Source organism: Gallinula chloropus, assembly GCF_964237585.1.
Source record: "Gallinula chloropus genome assembly, chromosome: 6".
NCBI lineage: Eukaryota > Metazoa > Chordata > Aves > Gruiformes > Rallidae > Gallinula > Gallinula chloropus.
This window is the reverse complement of record NC_140091.1, coordinates 30,075,939-30,100,233: the sequence shown is the minus strand read 5'-3', so window position 1 is coordinate 30,100,233 and position 24,295 is coordinate 30,075,939. Positions and strand designations below refer to the sequence as shown.

The 24,295-nt window shown below is 39.9% G+C and overlaps 1 protein-coding gene across 1 annotated transcript in view; it reads right to left on the bottom strand.

Annotated features, from left to right (window-relative positions):
* The window catches only part of VAV3 (vav guanine nucleotide exchange factor 3), a gene marked incomplete at its 5' end in the record, with an annotated part of 162,607 nt that overhangs the window by 84,899 nt on the left and 53,413 nt on the right, over positions 1-24,295 (bottom strand). The window contains 9 exons of the mRNA XM_084266232.1: positions 1,212-1,280; positions 2,911-3,006; positions 4,392-4,491; positions 6,462-6,565; positions 10,188-10,256; positions 10,349-10,441; positions 15,536-15,644; positions 18,232-18,297; positions 19,118-19,176. Coding sequence (XP_084122358.1) covers positions 1,212-1,280; positions 2,911-3,006; positions 4,392-4,491; positions 6,462-6,565; positions 10,188-10,256; positions 10,349-10,441; positions 15,536-15,644; positions 18,232-18,297; positions 19,118-19,176 — 765 coding nt within the window. The remainder of the gene's footprint in view (positions 1-1,211; positions 1,281-2,910; positions 3,007-4,391; positions 4,492-6,461; positions 6,566-10,187; positions 10,257-10,348; positions 10,442-15,535; positions 15,645-18,231; positions 18,298-19,117; positions 19,177-24,295) is intronic.

Sequence of the window (24,295 nt, the reverse complement as noted above, 5' to 3'; positions counted from 1 at the left end):
GGTATTCTGGGGGTTTTATATGGGGAGGAGGAGTGGTTTCTTTTTGTTTTTTTAAATTGGCTGGTCATGTCTTGTGAGCCAGTACGTACCTGCCACAGTCACTCTGGCAAGAAATGTCTTAATTGGTCTTTATTTCAGCCCAAGAGGCACCAAAACCAGTGAAGCAAGACAGGAAACAGGGTGAGACAAGGAGGGTGAGGGGAGAACCAGGGTTATTTTTCTAGCCAATCAGCAGCAGCCAGGGTGCATGGCTTGCCTCTAGATAGAATAAGGCTGTGCCATCCCATTGCAGTTATCCCTCCATCAGGCATTACCATGGCAGGTCTCTCTGCATTTGATGCACAAAATTGGACAACAAAAAAGGGGAGCCAACAATCTCATCTGTGAGCTGTATTCCAGGCATCCAAGGCAGACAGCCACATAATGATCCAGCTGCATGATCCAAAACTAATTCAGTCTGACTTCAGCATCTTCTGTGGACCATCCTGATCACCACAGGAGATATGACCTATGCCATGTTGGTTTTCTTTCCCCCCATCCCCACAAAGAATAGAAAAAGAATTTCACAATTCCAGCATGTGGATGTCACATTTCATGCTGTGAAGCCAACCAAAGCAGAACTGTACTTCATTTCTGAAGCTGTGCAGAGGAGCACCTCATATATTACCTGATACACAAGGCAGCACAGCTATTCTGTAAAGCATTTGTTTGTAGCACTTGCATGTGAATGTACAGTGACTGATCCACCTCCAGAAAGACACTACTGCTTTCAAATGAAAAGCCACAGAGATCATATTAAGATGACAGAATAAAAGTCTTGTAAAGATAGATAACTGTCTTCCTCTCACTGAGAAACTACAGACCTTGAGTAGAATTGACTTCCGCTGATAGAAAGATTCCTACACTTTGGGAGTGAGACCAACATCATTGGAACATCTGTTTTTATCTCATTATATGACAGTAAAATGATGTATAACTAAATTAAAACAAGGAAGTTCCATTTCATAAACCCTCCACCTCAAAAACGTGAACTTGTTTCCCAGACTTGAGCAAAGCCTTCAACTACGTACTGGCCCTGACATGCTCCCAAAACTCGGTGACCTGTGAAAACATGTTTGACCTGCTGTGAAATATTATCTCCTCCAGGAAATATAGTTCTGAACCACTTTAACTGCTAAAGACATAAATCCTTCATTGCCATAAACACTTACCTTCATTGCATCAAGTGCCAGTTTTAGATTTGCCTTCTCCATGGGATCAGTAGTGTGCTTTACCAGCTCCTGTGGACAACACAGAATTCCTTTCCTTACTGTCAGTTTATCAATTGAAGTTGTCATTGCTCATCCCCAACCACCCACCACCACCACCCCAAGAAAGCAACCACAATCAGAAAACTCAAGTGTTTGTATTTTCATCCCCATAGTAAACAGCCTGTGACTGAGTGGGGACTACTACTGCAAAAAGGTAATTGGCAAGTGTTTAGGAAGGACTGCTATATAACCTAAACACTGGCTTCAGCTGATAATGAACCACCATTAGAAGCTAATTTGCTCTAACACTTAGAAGTTGCCAGTCAGATCATTACTGTATGTGTGTGCTAAAAGCACAGGTAAACACTTGAGTTCATTTCCATGTTACTATAAGGGTATATCATCCCATTCAGAAGCACACACTTGACTGCAGAGAGCTCTGTTGGCAATAAAATTTCAGCTAAAATGTGCAACTGCTTAAAAAAAAGTCACTGTCTCATTATGCCTAAGATAAAGCTGACTCAGAAGACATTTAATTCAAATATAAGTGTTTAAAGAATTTTTTTAGCCGCTTCCCATATGGAAAATAAAAGGGCTTTTTTTGTTCTCATGAAGTGAAAAAGTAACCTCATGGGGAAACAAGTTATTTCTTTATAATTTGAGAAAAGAATTATACATTCCAGTTAACATAATAACTTGCTAAAATCCTAGGAAATGAAGGAATAAGTATTTATACTTCACATTACAATTCTATCATTTTACTGGATATTTTTCCTTCAAAGTCTTGAACTGTGCATACTATAGCGTGCAATACATTACATCAGTGACATATTACATAACATCTCTTCATAATATATATATTGATTCTAAAATCACGACTCATATTTATAAAGTTTGGGTTTTTTTAAAGAGTCAGTTCTACCTTTTTTTTTCCAATTTTTCCATTGATCAAAATATTGGTGACTTGGAAAGATCTCCAGAAAACTAATATTACAGAATACATGTTGTTCTACAGTGTCAAAATTATGCTTCACATACAAGTAGTAGATTTTTTTCAAACTGACATTATACAAGCATCAGCAGGGTTGACAGTCTAATGCAGTAATATATTTCCTCACAGCTGAACTAATGAGTCTCCTGGCATGGCTATCAAATTAAATTTATAAGACTCTCCACCCTTATTACAGGACTAACTGCAAAAGCTAACGCTTTGTGGGTTATACCAAGAAGCATCTCAAAATAAATATGGCTTTATTTTAATTTATGACAGCGAAGAAGTCTTAAAAGCATGTCCTAAGCATGGTCCAGCTTCCTCTTTTGGGGTGTAACAATTTACATTTCAAGTACCATGTCTATATTTGGGTACTACTAACCATTTTAAACATGCCAAGAATGAAAGGTTCAGACACTGAAAAAACAACTGTAGTGTTTGGTTTTAGTTGGGTTTTTTTTTTCCCCAGATATGCTTCAGCTCTGAGGTATGATCTCTGTAAGAAAACCACACTTGACTGGATTTTATTTCATACTAAATCAGCCTCGAATCTATGGAAATGTCAATCACCTCCCTTTGATAAAGGCCTTTAGCTTTCATTCTTACAATCTACTGATGATAAACAGGACAGTTTTGCTCTCAGCCCTTTAAATTTCAAGAATAAAATACCTGGAGCAGCAGGTGATATTTTAACACTCTCTGCATTGGAACCACTAAAAGATCCCGCAAAGTAAATTTTCCATTATTGGCCCTCTTGGAACATTCCTAGTTCACAGCAGAAGAAAGAATAAGACAAGTAAATTAGAAAATAAAAATGTTCAAGTGATCTATATGAAAATTAAATGTTATATGGATCAAACAACTATATTAAGCTTGAGATACAGAACATAAACAAAATGATGGAAAACAATAAGCAAGAACAGCTAAGCAAAAAAGGACTTAATCTAGAGATTTCTTCGATATACCTAAACAGCATGAGAAAGAGTACAATAAACTTCACAGACAACAGCAGCAACTAGGCATTCCACTGAACTGAAAAAAGACATTGCCAATAAGCACAGCAAAGGCAGCAAATACTAGACTTATCTTCAAAAAAAACACCAAAAGATAAACTTGGCCACTACAGGCCAATCAATTTTTCCAGCCCCTGGAAAAATTATGGAGCAAGTCCTCTTGGTAGCAATTTTGGGGCACACAAAGAACATGACTGGAAATATCCAGCATGGATTTATCCAATTTACCACAGGTAAATCAACATTTGATCTACTTGACTGTTTTCCACAATAAAATGGTTAGATCTGTGCATGAGTAGAGAGAACCTACCTTGACTTTTTCAAGGCTTTCAGCATCATCTCCCACAACGTCCCAATATCGAAGTTGGGATGTTATGCTCCAGATGAATGAACTACTAGATGTATGAAAAACTGGCTAGATCATGAGTCTCAGAAAGAGCAGTGACTGATATTTCATACACTACCTGAGGGACAGTTGTAAGTAGAGTTCCTCAGGGGTCCAGGGCCCACTCTCATTTAATATCTTTAGCAATGATCCATAGGAAAAGGCAGAAGACACCCACAACAAGTCTGCAGACAGCACCAGATTGGTGGTGCATGTTGGGTAGGGCATGTCCAACAAGAACATCACATGAAGGCAACAATTAAGTCCTTCACCTAGTATGCACAAAGCAGGGACACACTAAGCCTGAGGGCTGACCAGGCAGGAATCAGCTCTGCTGGAAAGGGCGCAAGGTTGTGGCAGACACCAGGCCCTGGGAGGCTGTGGAACAAGGGCTTGCTTAGCCTTAGGGTCCCTCCCAACCTGAGTGATTCTCAAGTTTTGTGTTTGTCATGACATCTCAGCTGTTAGCACCAGGATATTGCTGATGATTGCTTCCAGGAAAACCCCTAACCCTACTGATGTCAGTGGCAAAACTCCATTCACTTTTGTGTCAGGATGTGTACTCTAACAGTTCACATATTTATTGTACTAGAGGCCCAAAAAACCCCACCAAAGAACCAAGCCTATTCACTTATCAGTCCAGCCAGTTTTTCACCATGAAGTTTTTGCTTGGATTAAAGCAGAGCATGTTCACACAAACATGTTAGTTGTTACATGTGTACATATAGATACATTTTAAAAAATACTGATACCTCTAACTTCAACTTAACATCTTCTTTTGTCTTAGAGATGTTGTCTAAGCATGATATCGCTATCTCCACTTGACTGCAGTACTGTCCATAAATAACCAATCTAAAGCAAAGCAAGAGATAAATGCTAAAAGGATCATTGGTATATTTAAGAACAATCCTTGATCATTTTTCATACTTGAATTGGTAACAATCCTCCTTTCAAAAGGAGCAGTGCCTAAACAAGCAAGGCTAGGATTTGGCCACAGATTTCAATGGGAACACACATACAACAAAGAATATCCAGGAGAATACAGTTCTGAGCTGTATACCTCAAAAAGCTGTAAAATCACTGCAATTTCCTCTTATATTCACATGTAAATGTTCTGACAAATACAGGACTCATTAAAAAGCAGTGTAACTGCTGTTTAACAGAACAGTCTGTAGTACTTACAAGGGCTGTAGATTTCCAAGGTTGTAATGGATGAATTGTGACAGGCTTGTAGAGTTAATTACAGCTATCCTTTAAAAAACGTGTGGGTTACCTAAACCGATCTGTCTCCAACAGTTCCTACCAGGTTATACACTAAGTTCTCAGATCAAAATCAGTGTATGAAAACTCAAGAAACTTTCAATAGTTTGCAAGGGCAGCAGTGCTCCTTGAAGGAGCATGGTTTGGTTTTATGTCTGCTAGTCCCATTGCAGGAAATGCTGTTTCCATTCCCTTTTCACATATTTCTCGAGGCAATTCTTTCTGTATACCTCAAATCCTTTTCTGGGGGGGTTCTTAGAGTTATCCACTGGTGTCCCCTAAATTTCTTTTTCTCTTACCTAACCTTTACCTTCCCCCCCCCCCCCCCCCCCCAATTAAAGCAACGATACTGATTTAACACCACTTCTAATTAACTTCTGATCACTACGTGGTTAATACCGAGTCTGCCTCCAAACTTTTTGTACACTATAAACTTGAGGTTTCTTCTCAGTGTCTTTTGTTTCCCTTTTTGCTCACATCCCAGAACTGCTTTTGAAAGATAAGCATTTTCCAGCACAACTTCTTGTCCCCTCTACAGCAGCAGAAAGCCTAACAGCCTGGGAAATAACTATGTTCTGCTCCAACATAACAGCTGAGACAGAGGGTCTCCGAAGGCAAGACCGTTTACAGGCAGCATCCCTTCTCCCTGAGAAAACAACTCTCCTGTCTTAACATTTTCCAGACATTGCTGCCCAATTCCTCACAAGTCTGTTATTACTGCAACAATCCTCCATCCCCATCACCCTCAAGCAAACCCAATTAGCTTCCACAGGTCTTTCCAGCTCCAGACCCAGAAGGAACTCATTCTTAAGACCAACAAAGGATTACTTCAAGGTAGGTCAGCACTGTAGCCCGCAGTACAGGTGTTTTTCAGCCAAATATCACAGGCATAGAAGTTCATCTATACAGTCCAACAGCTGTCCAGTGCTGGCCAAAAAAAGAAAAAAAAATCTAAAAATGTGGGTAAAAAAATTGGCAATTAGCCTAAAGGGCACAGCCTGCTGCCACGGTGATGCTGTTACAAGCCTGGCTGTTGTTAAAGAGTTTGGAGGCAGAGCATGTTTGCTTTACCATCACACCTTTCACTACAGGGTAGGAAAAAGCCCAAGTCTCTTCTCTCTTTTGCACTGGCTTTCAACCCTTTCAATTTCTGACCTCTTTTTTCTTCAACCTGGAATAGCTTTAACATATATTCTCGCCTTGTTTTGCCCCTTCTTTCCCTTTTATAATATATTATCTGTTAAACAATACAGGTACATGCATAAAATGCCTCTGATTATTTACATGAAAGAAATGCAGTGCAAAATAAGCTAATTAAGCTTTATTAAAAATATAGACAATACCCTTCTATCTAATAATATTTCCAAAACTGGGGGTAAGAGGAGGGAGGGCTCATATAGCTGTAGGGTATATTTTGACTTCCACACTCAAAACACCAAATACTAGCTTAATAAATACACTGACATTCAATCCTATTTCAGAAATACTTAAAAAAAACCATGGTAAAGTCACCAAAAAATGATCAGAGATTATCACAGTTACTAAGAGTGCTTAAGTCTTACCTTTCCTTATAGTTAATAAAAATTTGATATAGATTCTGATCGGTTTTATTAACAATGGAATCATTGATGTCCTGTGTTAGATTCCTGTGAATTTTCACCAAATCCTTAAAAACATTAATGAGGAGAGGAAAAGGATGTTAAAAGCAGAAACTACTTAAAGCTTTAAATATATAAATCAATTATTTCATGTAAGATCAATTTATTTCAATAAATTGGGAAATAAATCATTTGAGACTAGAACCTAATTTCAAGGTCTGCCACATCTTCCATAGAGTGCAACAAGAAAAACTAAACTCCAAAAACTACCTATTATAGACTAATTTTTCAATCTTAGAACATGCACTGTTATTTCATCTTCATTTTATGATGATAATTTTGAAATTAAGCAAGTCAAGTAAATGCTTTACTGACAAGATAAAGTAATGATTCAAGTCCCTGAGCTGTGAAAAATTAGGTTTGTACATTACATTGGTCAATTAGCAATGTTCTTGTGCTAAGTTAACTGCAATCACAATGAGTTTCCCAATACAGCAGGCTGCTAATGGCTGAAAGACAAGAATGCTGCAAAAAGATTTGCTCCCCAAGTACAGTAGCAACTCACCTTATTCACTATTGCACAAAAATCTGCAAGAAACTAAGGGAGATTACACCAGCCTTAATGCTGTGTGGATACTGCCAGAGAATTCACCAGAAATTACAACAGGTTAAAAAGTTTTCAAATCAGGATAACTGTGTACAGACCACTGCAATGGAAAATTGAGAACTAAAAAAGACATTGAAGGTGGTTTAATGCAGTAAATTATGTACTACAAAAATATACGGAATATTGAGTTGTGAACTAAGTGAAAACATTTCACTTCATCCTGATGAAAATGAGGAGTACTCCAAGTCAATCAACCTATCACAGGTGAGTGAGCAAAAGTTTAAATCGCATCAAGTTTAGTCACTATGAATTGTATGACCATATCCTCAAAACCTTAAGCTGCAGCAAAGACATTATAGAAATGCTTCCCATTGATAAATTACAGAAGCACATTTTTTCAGGTGTGCACAGGGCCTTAACTAAGCAACAGCCCTGAAAAGTAACTTAACATTAAGGGGGCAAAAATCACCTTTTAGAGCTTTCATCTCCCAAGTCAATTTTTAAGTAAAACTGATGTTAACATCATTAGAAGCTAATGAAAGTTCTACCACTTCACTGTTACATATATTTTCATCCCTCTCTCCTTCTGTATGCCCATATGTACATCTACCCTGGTTTCAGCTAGGACAGAGTTAACCTTCTTCCTAGCTGGGGGTATAGTGCTGTGTTACAGTTTTAGGATGAGAATCATGTTGAGAACACACTGATGCTTTAGTTATTTTTGAGCAGTTCTTACAATCAAGTCAAGGACTTGTCAGCTTTTCATTCTGCCCTCTGAGTCAGGAGGCTGGAGGTGTACAAAGAGATGACAGAGGACTCAGCTGGGACAGCTGACCCAAACTGGCCAAAGGGATATTCCGTGCCATAGAACGTTACAGTGTACAAAAACACCTTGTTGGAGTTGTCAGGGCCACTGCTCAGGGACTGGCTGGCCATCAGCTAGCAGATAGTGAACAATTGTGCTGTGCAGCACTTGTTTTGCCTATTATTTTATTGTAATTATTATCATTATTACTACTTTCCCTTCATTTTCCATCCTATTGTTTTTTTCCAATTGTCTCCTCCATCCCACTGCAGGGAGTGAATGAATGACTGTGTGGTGTTTAGCTGCCTGCACAGCTGTACATATAAATGCATCTATATGTGTACATACAGATATACATACAAGTGCATATATATATACACATACACAGAGAGCCACACACACATTTTATAGGATACAACTTTGAAATCCGAGCCCTGAGGAAAGACACTGTCTCTGGACTGGTGAGTGGTTTGGGGTGCTTGGGTTGTTTTCTTAAAATACTTGTTACATCAGCAAATCATTTTGCCCAGCAAGCATCTTTCAGAGTCTATGTAAGGAACACAGCAACACCCTAAAGCACTCCTCCTTCCCCAAAAACCCGCGACAAAGATAAATCCGTCCTGTTCTGAGAACACCACACTTGCTCTCCGCATTGCATTTTGCTGTGGAGGTCTGTGCAACAGCTATTTTTAGTTTTAAAACAAGCTTCCACTGCCCTCCAGCCTTGCTGCTGGGAACTGCCGCAGAGGCAGTGTGTGCACACGCTTAGGGCCGAGGCAAGCCCTACCTGTCTCCTGAGGGTTTTGGATGCCGAGGAAACGTTACGGGTGTCAGGACAAGCGCCGGTTTGTAACCACAGAACACTGAATGCTGACAACGAAAAGCCAGGTAAACCACCCTAAATTTAACAGTTTACTATGTGTCTTCCTAGTTCGAAATAAAGCTGTTTTGTTCTTTTTACTGTTCTCACCTGCCCTCCCCTACATTTCCTTCAGGAGCAGCGAGCTGGCTGACCTCCCCTTCGTGCTTGCAGCGGGCAAGCTCTTTGCCCCCGTGTGCTGGTTCACATGCGCTGGCTTTAGGGCTTTCAATACGCTAAGTCAACATGCCCGGGCACACAGAGCCTTAGGAAAGGGACTTACAGTAACTTAGGTAGGGCACATCAGGTCCTTGTTTGCAATGAATAGCAAATATTCACGTAGGACAGAATATTAAATACTTCATGACATACTTCAAGAGAACAGGCAGTATTTTGGACTAATATTCAAAGCAACAAAAAAATCACAGCAATTGAGATTCAAGGTGAACACTTCTGTAGCAGCACAAATATGGCAAGGTGTCAGGTATCACCCTGTAATTCATCAGTGTTGTAATTCACCTTCTGTCAGGATGGTGTTGCAACAGCAACTGAAACATTCTGACAGACCAGGTTCCCACAGAACAAAAAGTCCCCAACACCACCTCCTACAGCCCTGAGTGCCTGCAGGATATGCAGAGAGAGCCAGAACAGAGGTGATCTTTTGCAAGTAATAGAGGTTTCATGTGGCCTGTGGGCCCCACCTCTGGGGACTCTTTCTTTACAGTGCACCTCATAAAAGAACATTCCTTTCCTTTGTGTTGAGAGAGGCTTAAGACCATGCCTGATGTCTTCCTTTTAAGTCAGACAGATTAAAGATATCTGCAGAACCACCCTTACATAGACCAAAACTGTATGTAAATTATCATGCCATTAAGGTTAGTCCAGAAATAAATAGAAAAAAAAAAATCAAGAGTAATGAAAATGGAGACTTTTACGATTTCAGTCAAATAAAGACATCTCCTACATACTTGACAAAAGATTTCCTTACCCTTTCCAGCACCAGAATCTGAATCCAAAACTGTGAATTAACTTTAAAACGTCTTCAATGATGACAGAGCCAGTGTGGATACAAAGATATGCAGAGTAGCTATGGAAATCCTAATAAAAGCACCTAATAAAAATCACTAAAATTCCAGCATATATTAGAAGATAGCCCATCTTCTATAAACTACTGGCTTCTAGGGGTCAAAGATACCCCAGTTTATAACCGCTGACACAACTATACCACTTTTCTTATGCTATTCCCTCATGCAGAAATGAAATGGTGTACACTTCCTTTTATAACAACTACCCTAATGTCTATACAAAAGCATTGTGCACCATACTTCAAATGGTTACTCTGTGCAGTAACATGCAACACAAAGAGATCACAACCAGCTATGCATCGTATACCTGTTAATTAATTACACAATTACTTACAGGAATGTGGATGAAAATAGTATCGAACTCTGATGCTGACAAAAATCTTTTCAACGGCATCATGAAAAACTACAAGAAAATGAAAAAGTACACATACATCAAATATGTCATATTGTAGACTGTTATAAAAATACATTAAAATTCTCTAAGTAGTATCTTACTTTCTCTATCGATTCCAGAGTTTCGGTGTATTTCTCTTCAGTTTGCTTTATTTCAGCCAGACAACAGCTTCTTATATCATTTTCAGTATATTTCTGCAATTACAATGGAGTCAAGTTTAAGTCATTAACAGGCACCTAATGGATAACAAATGTATGTATTTGTTTAGAATTAAGCAATTAGGATAACTGCTTCCTGAAATTTTCCGAGTACTGCAGCCTCCAAAGATGACAGCAATAACCAAGAATATTTTTATGTTCAATTAGCTGATGACTTTAAGAGTTTTACTAGAATTCAGCATCAAAGGAATATTATGAAAAGTTAATGTTTAGACATAAAATGCTGCACTGTCTGCATGTACTTCGGAAGCTGAAATACAAGGTCACATTTCATCTACATCCAGACTGAGAAATCTTATTTGAAATACCAAGCAGTTAATAATTCCATTAAACTTAATGGGACTAAACCATGTAAGTAACTTTGTATTGCCATAAATATTGGATTCAGTCTAATCCCTGCACTTATTTACCGTTTTTCCCCTGTAGTTCTCAAGGGGGGCTTTCTCTTCAGACACAATATGAGCACGCCCTCAAATCACAAAGTGCAGTGACCTCTGAGTTCAGCTCTTGCTATACACGTGTCCTCAATGAGACCCTGGAATTTTTCCCATGTAAACTACCAGACTCACTGGAAATTGAAGTAATTATCAGCACAGGACTCTATAAACATAGTTTACAAGCACTCTTACTGAAGATCAGATTTGCAGTGTTAGAGCTTTAATAACTTACAAGTCTGATTTCAAATGAAAGAGTAAATACCTGGTAGACAGTATGAAAGTATTCCTGTCAATCAAGACTTAAAACATCTGGAGACATACAAGTCAGCTTGGAGACCTGAGACAGTAACTGGATAGGGTCTTACAGATAAAAGCACTTTTTCATTCAAAATGATTTATCCAAAATCAACAGTAAGCAGTGGCTTGAAAGGCAGTAGTATTGTCACATCCTTTCTGAAGCCTATTTATCAGCCTGTAACATCCTTCAGCATATCCCCGATCATATCTTCCCTTTTTTCACCTGTTGTACATACCTCATGTATGAGACTTCTTGACTAGATATTACTCAAACACAGGGGGAAGTCAGGACTAGAAATTTATTACTACAGTTCTTCCCATTCAGAAAAAGACTTCTGGCTTTTGAACAAAAGACTTCTCTCCTCCAGGAATAGCAAAGCTTCTAGAATGAGATTTGAAGAAGTAGCTCTTAGTATGTCCAAGAGCTTGACTCCTTCCACTTCCTCCCTCTGCTATCAGGCTACTTGGCACACTTTTTAAGCATACCACAGCAAATAACAACCCTCACTTAAACTGTCCCTGAGCCACAGACAGCTCCTATGTTATTGCTTAGGCACCAAAGAAGAGTGGGAAATGTATTTCTACTGCCTAAACAAGATGCAGAGTTGTGAATCACACAGGCACATACAGCTCCGCCACTGTTGGCACTTGTTTGCTGTTTTGACTTATTGCCTTTACCCCTTCTCTGTCTCCATGTGACCCTACAAGCACCTGCTGCAACTGGAACATAGCTTCTCACTCTCATCTAACAGGTGCTGCATTATCTCAGAAATAACCAATGGGTGCAGTTATTCATTTTCCCACAACAAACATTGAAGTGCCATCCTTATCAGCTGCAGACAGAAGTAGGAATTTTGCAAAACTACAGTCTGCCATTATCAGTCGACACGTATTTTGTCAGCATTATCTGATGATCAGCTAGATCACAAAACATACCATTTACTCGCAAATTCTTTGTTAGGGGAAGGGAGCACTGTCACAGTTAATCGTAGTTAATTAATCTTCATATAGCATTAGAACTTAACATTAATCAGGCTTTTAGTTAGTTTTCACCTTTACCTTCGTAAGCTCAATAGAGCTCAAATTGCTTGCAGTATCTGCACCAATGCAGAACTTGTTGTACCCAATAGAAGTTTATATCCGTTTGCCAATTATGGGGTTTGTTCACCAACCCTCAATGAACAACACAAACTAAGTCCTGGGATTCCACTTAGAACAATTCACTTCAGTTTTGTGCTGAGCTGACCCAAACAGATCATTCACACAGGCACTTTCAGCAGAAATTAACATCACCATTTTTTATCTACGCCACTAACTTACAGAATCTGAGGGAAGAAATACAAAATAATGTGTGAATGCCAGTACAGGGGAGAAAAACTGCCTTAGAAGGTCACCTACTCCTGGAGAAAAATTTAGCAGAACATTAGTTTCCGTTGTAAGATAATGACTGTAAATCAAACATGAGGGAGATGCAAAGCATTTTGGCTGCTACTGGGGACTCTGAAAAGTATTCGGTTCTAAAAATCTCCTCGAAGACTGTCTTGTGCTACTGCTTTCATATACAAGGAATTCTCATTTAGGATTCAAATTAAAGAGCTGTACCAAATCCTCACGTTAGCCTGCAGTGTACTTGTAAACCTGAGATGAAGTTATCACAAACCCAAAATAATTACCACATTCAAGGAAACTGTCACAGCAAAACAACTGTAGCATCCCATTCATTACATGATGTGGAAAAAACATTTTGTTGTCACATTTTCAACTTTTGTTTACTTTCTATAACACAAATAACAAGTCTGTTCAATCTGAAGTATCTAGGCTAAGATGCAACCAGAATTAGAACGTGGAAGTTCTGACTGCTGTATCAATCAAAATTGCTAGAAACACAGGTACACGAGTGATGTTTGCAACAGGAAGGGAAAGGAGAAAAGGGAAGAAAGAATCAGAGAAAGTTTACATACTACCAACCGTCAGATTACCAACTGTTACAGTTGAAGAAAAAAAAAAAAGCCACCCACACTCATTACATGAAACCCAAAGTTTAACGCATGTTGAGTTTCAGTACAGAATAAAAATTCAAAACAAGATCACAGTAAAGATTTCCTATTATTCAAACACAATAAAACACCCTGTCTGTAAGTGAATGTGTCTCTTAGATATAGAAGTGGGGTTTCAGCTCAATTTTTTATTTGTCTGTCACTGAAATACCTAAACTTTGGGAGGTAAACAAAATTAAGGAAAGTGTGAAAAAATGTGACAACTTTCCACCTACTCATCCTTATTTCACATGCATTACCTGCAGGATTTTGTGTTAACAGAAAGACAGACTTAAAAACAGTATTGTTATACCCAAAACAATAGAAATTAGAACAAGGCAGTAATCTTCCCAAAGACAAGATACTGGTAACTTTGGGGAATTGCCATAAAAGCAGAGAGCACATATCACATCAATATCTCCTCTACTTGTATTGAAAATCTTCAGACTTCTTCATGTAAGTATACTACTAAAAAGCAACATGGAGAAGTAGAAACAAGTATACAACATAAGACAATAGGAACCATAATATAGTTTCATGTGAATACAGAGCAACAAAAGGCTGTCCTAAAAAACATCCCATCATGGCTACAGACTAAATTTTTCCAGATCAGAAAGCAGACGTCTGAGGAAGGGCAGACAGGTACATAAGGGTTTCTCACAACCAAGAAGTAAATTTCATTAGCTCAGGTTTAGATTTTTTCCAATAAAGTTTTTAAACCTGGCCACAGCACCTTTATGCAAGATGAAGCAGCTACTGCTCCCAATCTAATGATCAAGAAAAAAAAAACCTACCCGATTGAAATAGCAGGAATTTCATTACTATGAGACAACTATCAGTTGTCCTTAGTTGTTAGTTGTCCAAATTATGGTTGAAACAAGTGTTTCACAATATCACAACTTATTTTGGAAGTAGGACAGTTTGAAGTAGTTGACTTAATTGCTCTTAAAATAGCTGGTAAATTTTACATTCATAATTGGCAATCTTAAATTAAGTAATTGGTTTATTTCATTTAAAAATTACCTTTCTTCGTAAAAATTAGTATTGTTAACTTTTGACCTTTTGCCAAAACAACCTTACATGGGATATAATGTACTGCATGCAATAGCTCATGAGTGACATCTCAGTGAAACTAGCTATAAGTGTTTGTGGTGGGTTGCCCCTGGCTAGAGGCCAGACACCCCAAGCCACTCTATCACCCACTTCTCAGTTGGGCAGGGGAGAAAACATACAATGAGAGGCTTGTGGGTCAAGATAAGGACACGGAAGATCATTCATCTATTAATGTCACAGGCAAAACAGACTCAACGCTGAATAAAATAGATTTAACTTCTTATCCAGTGAAACCAGAGTAGAACAACAAGAAATTAAACCAAATCTTAAAACACCTCACCTCCCCTCCCCATCCCACTCCTTCCCAAGCTCAGCTTCATTCATTCTTTCTCTCCCTCCTCCCCTCCAGGCGGGACAGCGGGAGATAGGGAATGGTGGTCGCAGTCAGTATATCACAAGTTGTCTCTGCTGGTCCTTCCTTCTCAGGGGGATGATTCCTCCCACTCTTCCCCTGCTCCAGCACAGCATTTCACTCACAGGACACAGTCCTCCACAAGCTTCATCAATTTGAGTCCTCTCCCATGATGGTTCAGTTCTTCAGACTGCCCCAGCATGGCTTCCATGGGGCGCATACCTTCAGGAACAGACTGCTCCAGAACAGTCCCCCACGGGGTCACAAGTACCTCCAGCAAACCTGCTCCAACATGGGCTTCGCACCAGGTCACAGCCTTCTTGTGTTTCCACCTGCTCCGCTGTGGAGTCCTCTATGGGCTGCAGAAGGGATCCCTACTCCCCATGATGGGCTGCAGGGGACAACCTGCTCCACCATCATCTTCTCCTCAGGCTGCAGGGGAATCTTGCTCTGGCACCTGGAGCACCTCTCCACCCACTCTTCACTGACCTCGGTGTCTGCAAAGTTTCTTACATCTTCTCACTTCTTTCTCCAGCAGCAAAAAGCTGCCACTTGCAGTATTTTTCATCTTAAATATGTTAATAAAGAGGGGCTACCACTGTCACTGATTGGCTTGCCCTTGGTCAGCAGCAGGTCCAGCCTTGAGCCTGGCTGGTATTGGCTCTGTCAGACCTAAGGGAAGCTTCTAGCAGCCTCTTGCAAAAGCCACCCCTGCAGCCTCCCCATCCACCCCCCGGCCAACTTTGGAAACCCACAACAGGGTTATATCTCAGATAAATGCTTTCAAAAATATACCTCCTATTATTCAAAAATAGTCAGTAATTGGAACACTTACAGGTTGCTGTGCTGCTTCATCTTTCATTAGGTCTTCATAAACTTCTCCACCTTCATCTTCACCATAGACACAGTCATACAACTCCTCATCTTCATCAACACCAGTTTCACTGAAAACAAAAGGCAATAAAAACAAGCTGAAAAGCACAGGCAAAAAAGACTCATCAGCTGTGCAAGGAACCACTCCTCATAGGAAAAGATTTCTACAGTAAACAAATGGATTAATTAATTAAAAGAACTATCTGATGCAGAGAACTCATTAAGGGAAATTAAGACCATTCATATTCCTTCCTCAACGTATTTAAAATATGATTGTATGAAATCAACATGACATTGGAGACTGTGTGACTTCAGAAGCACACAGAAACTAAACCAGACACCAAAAGCACCTTGTTAGGACAGTTTTATCACAAAGTACTGTCCAGCTGCATTCTTCTCTTCATCCCTTTCCCACCACATCCAGTGAAGAGGAGCTACCTCTCCTTACAGCCAGGCATGCCACTGCACTGGGATGCAAGACACCTTCCCACCAAAAGAAAGGATTATCTGGGGTAAATTACACTACAGACTGCAGAGGCAACAGCTGAGAAACTGTACCTCCATGCTACGAGCCAGTTTCTTGATCACTTTATGGCAACCTCCAGCAACCCAAAAACGAAAAAAGCAACCTTTCAAACTGAAAACCAGGTGGTTCAACAAAACAGAGTATGCACAAGTGTCCTCCTGTTAACCAGACTACAGAAACACCTCAGCATAAAGCTAGCACTTACATCTGCCATGAGCTAATTCAGCTTCCCTTAGTCTTGCCTACTTTGCACTACGGCCATATTAAGCCCATAACTCTTTTCACTCATATTGCTTTGGTTGTGTCTACAAAAAGAGGTCTAAGAGATATTGAAAGCAGTCTGATCATAGTAATGCAGAGACTTGATCAGATGTGCTGATCATGTTGAAGATTTGTCATTGGAAGACAGCACTGAAATCCTTCAGAGTAAAAAACAAACTGGGGATCAGTCCACTAGAACTAGCAAGGACAACCATTTCTGCACGTGGATCATCAGTACTCAAGAACAGGACATCAGAAGCTCTGCTAGCACAGACTAATGATTTCTAAGAAATCAAAATGAATGAGAATTGCTACCAACACAGCTGTCACATGAACTACTGGGAAATGCCAGCAAAATCCCTACATCTATAGTCTATACAGGACTATATAAGGAAACCAAGTGAATTGTTCCTCATTAAATATGCATCTTTTTGTTGTTGCTTTAATCAAGGACATCAGGAGGATAAAGTAAGCAAGCTTTCCTCATTAAACACCAGCAGCAGTGTCAGAAGGCAGCACAGACACACTCCATTTTACCACCTGTGCTCCAGGGAACAACAGCTGGCAACAAGGCAGAGTAAGGACAGAAAGCGTTAAATACTACAGCTCCAACAGATAACCTTAAATTCATTTGAAATACCTTTAGACACCACTTAACCTCAAGGACAATTAGATTAATTTTAGTCAAATACACTTACTAATTAAGATAAACTCAAAATGTGGGCTATTTGCATCATTCACTGGCACTTTTGTTTCTTATGAAGACAGCACTTGTTGAATTACTTCCCCCACAATCGAGACAGCACGTAACTGTGAAATTTCAGTGAGTAATACTTGTAATTTGATGCAATAGAGCAGCAACAGATCTCAATTTCTTTGTTATGATTTGTTAATTTTAAATTCTTTTTAATGAAAGACTGTCTCCCCACGCTGCATTTGCATAACTATTTAAGAACTGATAGATTATTTTCAGTGCTCATGTCACCACATCTGAGAGATGGGGACGTCATCTCTAGCTCACCAGGGTCTCAGAGGAGACTGCAGCTCCCACCTTCTGCATATTCAGCTGCAGAGAGGGAAAAGCAGCTATCTAGGAGACAGCTGGACAGCTGAAGGAGACAAGGAGAAGCTTTGCAGGGAAGGGGATACGTTGAGCAATACCAACCACTGTGAGGTTTCCCTTCCTTTCTTTATAGGCAGTAAAGACACAAATCCACAGTCTGAAGAGAAGCAACTTCACTGCATCACAGCAAGGGACATACAACGTGACCAGAGTCAAGGTAGATGGGCAGTAGCCATGGTGAACTTTGGGACAGTAATCTCTGATCCTAACTCCTGTCCAACATGATTCCCAATGGATCTTCAGAGATATCAGACACAGGAGTAGTTCTTCCTGACAATTTTTTAAGTGGCAGTAATTATTACTCCTGCAAACACTTGCCCAGAGAAGTAAATGTTCTCAGATGAAGAATTCCACTGACTTGAGGGAAATGGTGTAGTTGAATTATGATCCAAACATGCATTTTCTCTGCAGGGTCAAGACAATTTCTTTGGTTCCCTTACAACTGATATTGCAATCCTATGAAAGTACACTCCGAGTACAGAGAGATAATTTAAAAATGCCTTCATGATTTACTCTGCTACCAGCATCTTCTATAAAACATGGTTCCTAACACATATAAATGTATTGGAATCATACATATAAGCTTTCATATTTAATTCTTCCTGGACAGCATAATGGCTAACAAAATGTTTTTAAATGAGATCCACATCCTATTCTCATTAAATCTACATGTTCTATAACATCATGTAACTAATAGCATGTAATTGAAAGCCAAAATCTTTAATTTGATTAAAGATTTACAACATACTCTATTAAATCAGGAAGACTTTTGTAGACATCTTCATCATCAACACTTTCTTCTGTAGGGAAGGGCCTGGAGAAGGAAAAATAACATTAAGTATAGACAGCACTGGTCTAGTCATACAGTGGGTTTTGTTTGTTTTCCAAAGTTTTCACACAGATTACTGTATGCTAGTGTGTTTGTACATCCTCCTCTTCCAGATGAGCAGTATGCATATATTTAGAGTTCTCTATATGAATCGATCCTGGATTTATAACACCACTACTGGATGGGACTGTTATCAATCATCATTAATACACATCACTGTCAGTTCTGCAAGTGAGATTAACTACTCTTTTTAGCACAGGGCATGGATTACAGGACTGCTTAAGGAACTTAAAGTTTTTAAAATATTGTCCCTTCATATATTACAGGACTGCTGAATCAAACTACCCAAAAAGATGGAGAACACTGAAGCATGAAATCTTTCTCCTCCTCTCACAGCCCACATTTATAGTTCACAAGGTTAGCTTTGGTTGGAGTTTTTTTGGTTTCTTCTTGAAAACAAGAACCTTGGAAGTTGTGTTGATTTTTAGAAGGGAGAAAGAAAAGAAAACCCATTGTGTTTATATATGATCAGTACTACATGAGCCTGACTTCAAATTCACATGTCACAATTATCACACCCTTGTATCTTTGTCCACCCTGTACTTCAGCACAAGTAGTACATGTTGTTCAGGCACTTCAATAAGCAGTGGAACACAGAGGTCCACAGCCTTGGTTAGCTGACCAATGGACAATATGGTTTACAACCACAAAATTGGGGGGGACACTGCCTATACTGCCTCCAAGCTTTTCCAAGGAGCATCATGCAAGAGGAATTACTCCCACCATGCACTGGCCAATAACATACCTTATTCCTGTGCCTAGCGCGATAGGAGTGTGAGAGAGTTTTGAAAGTGTTTCTATCACCTGGAGGAGGAGGAAACAGAAACCATGATTACTTGTAGAACAGCAGCAATAAAACATTTTGTTCTTTATTATTTAATTATCAGCAACAGTATTGCACACTGGACAATATGAACAGACACAGAACGTGTCTGTGCCAAACAGCAAGTGCACTGAGCCTCCCCACATCTCCCATGAGCTGGCCCTCAGTGCTTTGGTACTGGGGGCTGTGGTGGAAGCATAGAGAGAAAGGGAAATCTTGCATTTATACGGTTTAGCAGAAGTAAAAGCAACTTCAGATGGATTTAAAATCAGGTCATATGTCAAAAAAATTAGACATTCAATTCGCAATTCGACAGACTGTAATCAAATATTGTCTAACAAAGGGCACTGAATACTTTCTCTGTTGTAGCTCCCGAAAGAAAATCCTGCTGTTACTCGCGCTGTGCCGAGCACTGGCCAGGAGAGGGAGCCAGATGCCAGATCAGCAGCAAGCCACCTTCTCCCGACTGGCGGCACAGGAAAGGTAACCTCTTACTAACTGAATAGTGAGAGAAGCTACATAAGCTCTGTTTATTTTTAGAAGATGACAGCAGCTTGGAAGATCTCATTCCAAGAAAACACCACCCCTAAGCCCTCAAGGTTATACAATAAGAGAGGGAGAACACTAGGGAGGATAGAATACATGTACATATGGTCACATACATGGAGATATTTGCTGTCACCTGTAGTAATACAAGATCAACTTGTGCTCTGCCTAGCACATCCTCTCCATCCTAAGTATTTTCTCTTATTTTGAGCACTATTGGACACACAAAGTTGGAAAAGAATCCCACAAAAAACAGGAATGCAGACAAGTGTTTGAGAGAACACACAGGAAAGAAGAGAGAAAGGAACCATGTATCTGGAGAAAACCAAAGATCACAGTCATTGTCACTGGTCTTTGAATGGAAAAAAGCATGGCACAGCAGGAGGAGCAAACTGGCATGCCAGGGAGCCAACAGGCAGATTTCCATTAAAAACTCAACTGTGGATAATCTGCAAAGAAGAAAATGGTAATCATCACACCAGCTGTCAGCAGCTCAGCAGAGACACCCTGCATTCTCCAGAAGTGCGGGATGTGCTCCAGAAGTACAACATGGCCATGCTTGCATACAGAAGGGAAAGGTAACAGGCAGAGATCACTCTTCTATTTCAGAACTAAGCAACTAGGAACTGAAGACTGTTAACTACCCCAGTGTGTATTTCAGAATAAAATAACTGAAAACAGACATAACTTCACAAAATAGAAGGTAACACTTGCCCTAGTGCTCCTGCTAAAGCACAGCTTAAAACACCACTCTGTCAAGAGACAGAACAGTTTCTACTGAGGGGTCTTGTTCCTCCTGCAGTGGCTTCTTCAAAGAAGTCTAAGAAAACACCAGCAATACTTACACAAGTAATTGTACCAGAAACTACTACTTCTGGTCAATACGTTGTTTCAACATCACATACATGTAAATTATTTGCTCCAACATGGAGTAGGGCAAAGGGTCTCCCTCCACATGAAATTTCAGGTCTTTGGTTCTGAGCCACTCTTATTAATAGGAGTTCCCAAATTTCTAGATCCATGGGGAAGGCTGTAGCTACATATGGGCTGACTTGTCAGAAAAACAGAGTTTCAATAGACTTTCATCAAATCAGTCAAGCTAAATGCAGCAAAATTATCTGATTTTCAAGAAACTGACAAAGTCAGGCTCAGCAGTTTTGTTTTTAAAAGGTCTGGTTCAAAGCCCTATACAGTCAGCATGAGGGAAACTGTAATATAGTGCAATTCTGAACTGCAAAATTACAGTGTACCATACACACAGAAGTCCCTAACATTCAATTTAATGCTTTTCATGTGCCTTTTTTTGCCTTGTGCTCTTCCTTTCAGTGGAACTTCATTTTCTTTTTACCCACCCAACCCTAAATGATTGCCCGGTTCCCTTCCACAGCACAGACTCAGGCAGATGCTCATTTACTTTAAATTAGGCTAATGTGGGTCTGTGCTTTAAGTGCAAAAGGAGTGCTCCTTGCTTACACAAAGGCCAGAACAACAGAGCTCCCGTGGTGGGCCCTGCTCTGTCAGTGCCTGCACAGAGGCTGCAGGGCCTTTGCACACGTACTGGTACCAAGAACAAGGAGTGGAAACTAGAATCCAAGTAGAAAGTTGTATTTATTAGAAATTGCATTAATATATAAACGATGCAATAAATTATTTACTATAAAAATAAATGTTTCTATCCCAATACATCCCATGACACCCCAATTACATCCCCTCACACTGCACAGCATAGTAACCCTGTGACTGCTGCAACCAACCTAAAGCTGGGAAATGTAAGCAAGAGACTCGCAGGAGTAAAAGGCAGCCCCACCTGCACCCCCCTCACTGTAGCTCCTTTGCACTAATGCTGCCAGACAGAGGTCAGGCAACTCTTTAGAAGTCACAATAAAGTCCTTTTTGCCTCAAGATGATGTGAACATCCAAGTCTGTTTGTCAGTATATAGCCAGTTTATGCAAAGTATGACATGAAATTCAAATCTCCGGCCCTGCAAGAGGAAGCAGGACTCAGCCTGTGCTCAGCACGTGGCTCTGCTCCTCATTCATGTTTTGGGCACAGCTGGCAACAGCAATGGCCTCACAGTACACATTCATCTTTTGCTTCAGGAATTAAACAGCAGATTTTTTTTTTAGCTTGGTATTTATTATTGTTTCACTCAAGTTACTGCTGTAGGTCAGGCTCTCCAGTTTATGTAAGCATTTCACATCCCTTGGAGAAACTTTATTTTGTAATTTCCTGCAGCCACACTCCTCAGTAAATCACATCAGATATTCCTATGCATGCTTCCAGGAGCAGTATGCCAGAGGGACTATTTTACTTCTTTCCATAGCAGTGGTGTGTTCAAGTTCAAAACGTGCCTTCAGTATTTTGGTGGAGTGCACTTTGTAATTTTGTGTCTTAAAGAAGAACTTAAATCATACAGTTCAAGAACCAAGTACATTTTAAAGGTGTTTTTCCACTTTTAGTAGAAAGATGTTTCTCATTTTGTCCCCCAAACAGGCTATTGACAACTGTCAGGACCAGTTCCACGTTTATATTACTGATTGTTATAAATTTGAGACATACTCCAGTTGATAAAGCCAAACAACAATTTATTAATTAAGCAAGCCCGCAAGATATAGGCAAATATCAGCGCTGGGCGTCCGGAGGAGACCCTTGCTCCTGCAAACGGCACGCCCCTCACCCTTCTGGAGTCCCCTTTTTATAGTCCCGTAGTTCCGGGTACACGTGGCATATTCCGGTGTTTTTCTGTAGCTGTGTAAGCTGGTAGTGGGGGTCGTCCTGGTCCCCCGTAGTCCTCCTCTACGTTGTGTTCAGTATCTTATTTGGTTAACTCATTTAATCCTATCAGGATGTTGCTAGTGATAAAACAATGGTTCCCCTTTTGACCTGGTTACCTATTCACAGCCATAGTCTACCACAGGCACCAACTCAGCAAGATCTGAAGTTCTTTCAGGGTGTTACTAGTGATGGAACAATGGTTCCCCTTTGCCCTAGTTGCTTATTTACAGTCATAGAAGGTTTGAGAACAATTACTTATTACACTGATGTTTCCATAAATTGAAAAGATGAAGTGATCAACAAACACTGATGGCAACAGTTTCATCTTTTCCAAACAAAATCTAGACAGACTCACTTGTGGGTAGATCTTCAAAGCAGTAGTTACTATGTTACATATGCGCTTAAATGAGGATATGTTTTTCTAAGACAAGGTAAAAGCAAGCAAGACTTCGTAACTATACTATATATCAAGTCTTTTTTCAAAATCTGGGCATCTAGTTTAGAATTTGGCTGTTTCATTTTGGTGAAAACATAGCTTTACCCCCTTCCCTTGAAGAGAATTTACTTAGCAGACACATAAAAACAGATTAGCATAGCATAAAGCAGTTTGCCAATGAAAAATATTTCCAACATCAACCTACTTCTTGATACATGCACACAAGTTTTGAAAGGCAGGCAGTCTTTCAACAGGTACATGCTCATATTCAATTACCTGGATATATACATACACTGCCCAGAGCTCTGGGCAAATTAGGAAAGAAACAAGTAGAAATCCAACATACCTAGAGAAAACAAAGATACATACACTCTGCATTGCTAAAGTTTATGCCTCTTATGAGGCCACTTCCAACTGCCTCTTATGCAATACTCAAAGCCAGAACTGCTACTCATGCCCACATAGTATGGGAGTTTTCATTAATCTGTTTTCACTCACACATGAGATTGGGGAGGGAGGGGAGAAAGAAGACAAGAAATCATCATTTTGCATCTCTGTCACTCTTTTACATAGGAATTTCACCCTCTCTCTAATATATTCTCAAACAGCTCATATTAAGAAGGGTTTATCATTTGCCACTCCACAGATTAACCAGGCCCCAGACAACCCTGGATCAACACTTCACATCTGGTACAGAAGAGGGGGAAGCAGGGGAAAACATATTTCATATTTTACAGCATTAACTTTTGGTTCAGAAGCCCTCTTAGACCTGTTACATTTACACTTAGCTCAGCTGACAGATGTGAAAAAGGACACGCAGCCAGAGAACTCCAAGGTGGTTACACAGCTGCTGATCTAAGGAGCAGATTATTCCAAGGGTGTTCCAAGTTAAATCCAACATTTTCTCTCTATATGCCTTGTTCTGCTATCAGAAGCATTAGGTTTTGGTGTTGGTTCAGGTTAGTTTTAATCAAACCACAGGCCTCCAGGGAAGCAGAAGGCATGAGGGCTTTTTGAAAAACGGCAAAATAAGAGAAAACTCATTAAAAAAAAAAAGGGGGGAGGGGGGGGGGAAGGGGAGGATGATCTATGAAGGCTAGCTGGGATGGCCTAAAAGCAAACCCTTTGTTTCACAAAACGGCACAATTTACAGCCTGGGCACCAACACCGACTTTTCCTTAGGAAAAGAAGTCTGCAGACCTCCAGCAGGTAGCGTGGTAGCCCGGTTTGATTACACAAAGCTTTGCATACAACTGAAAACTGATATTCATCTCATTCAAATAATGAAATAGGCTTTAGGTGTAGAGCACTGGCAGCTGCAATCCAAAGGAAAATCCTAAAT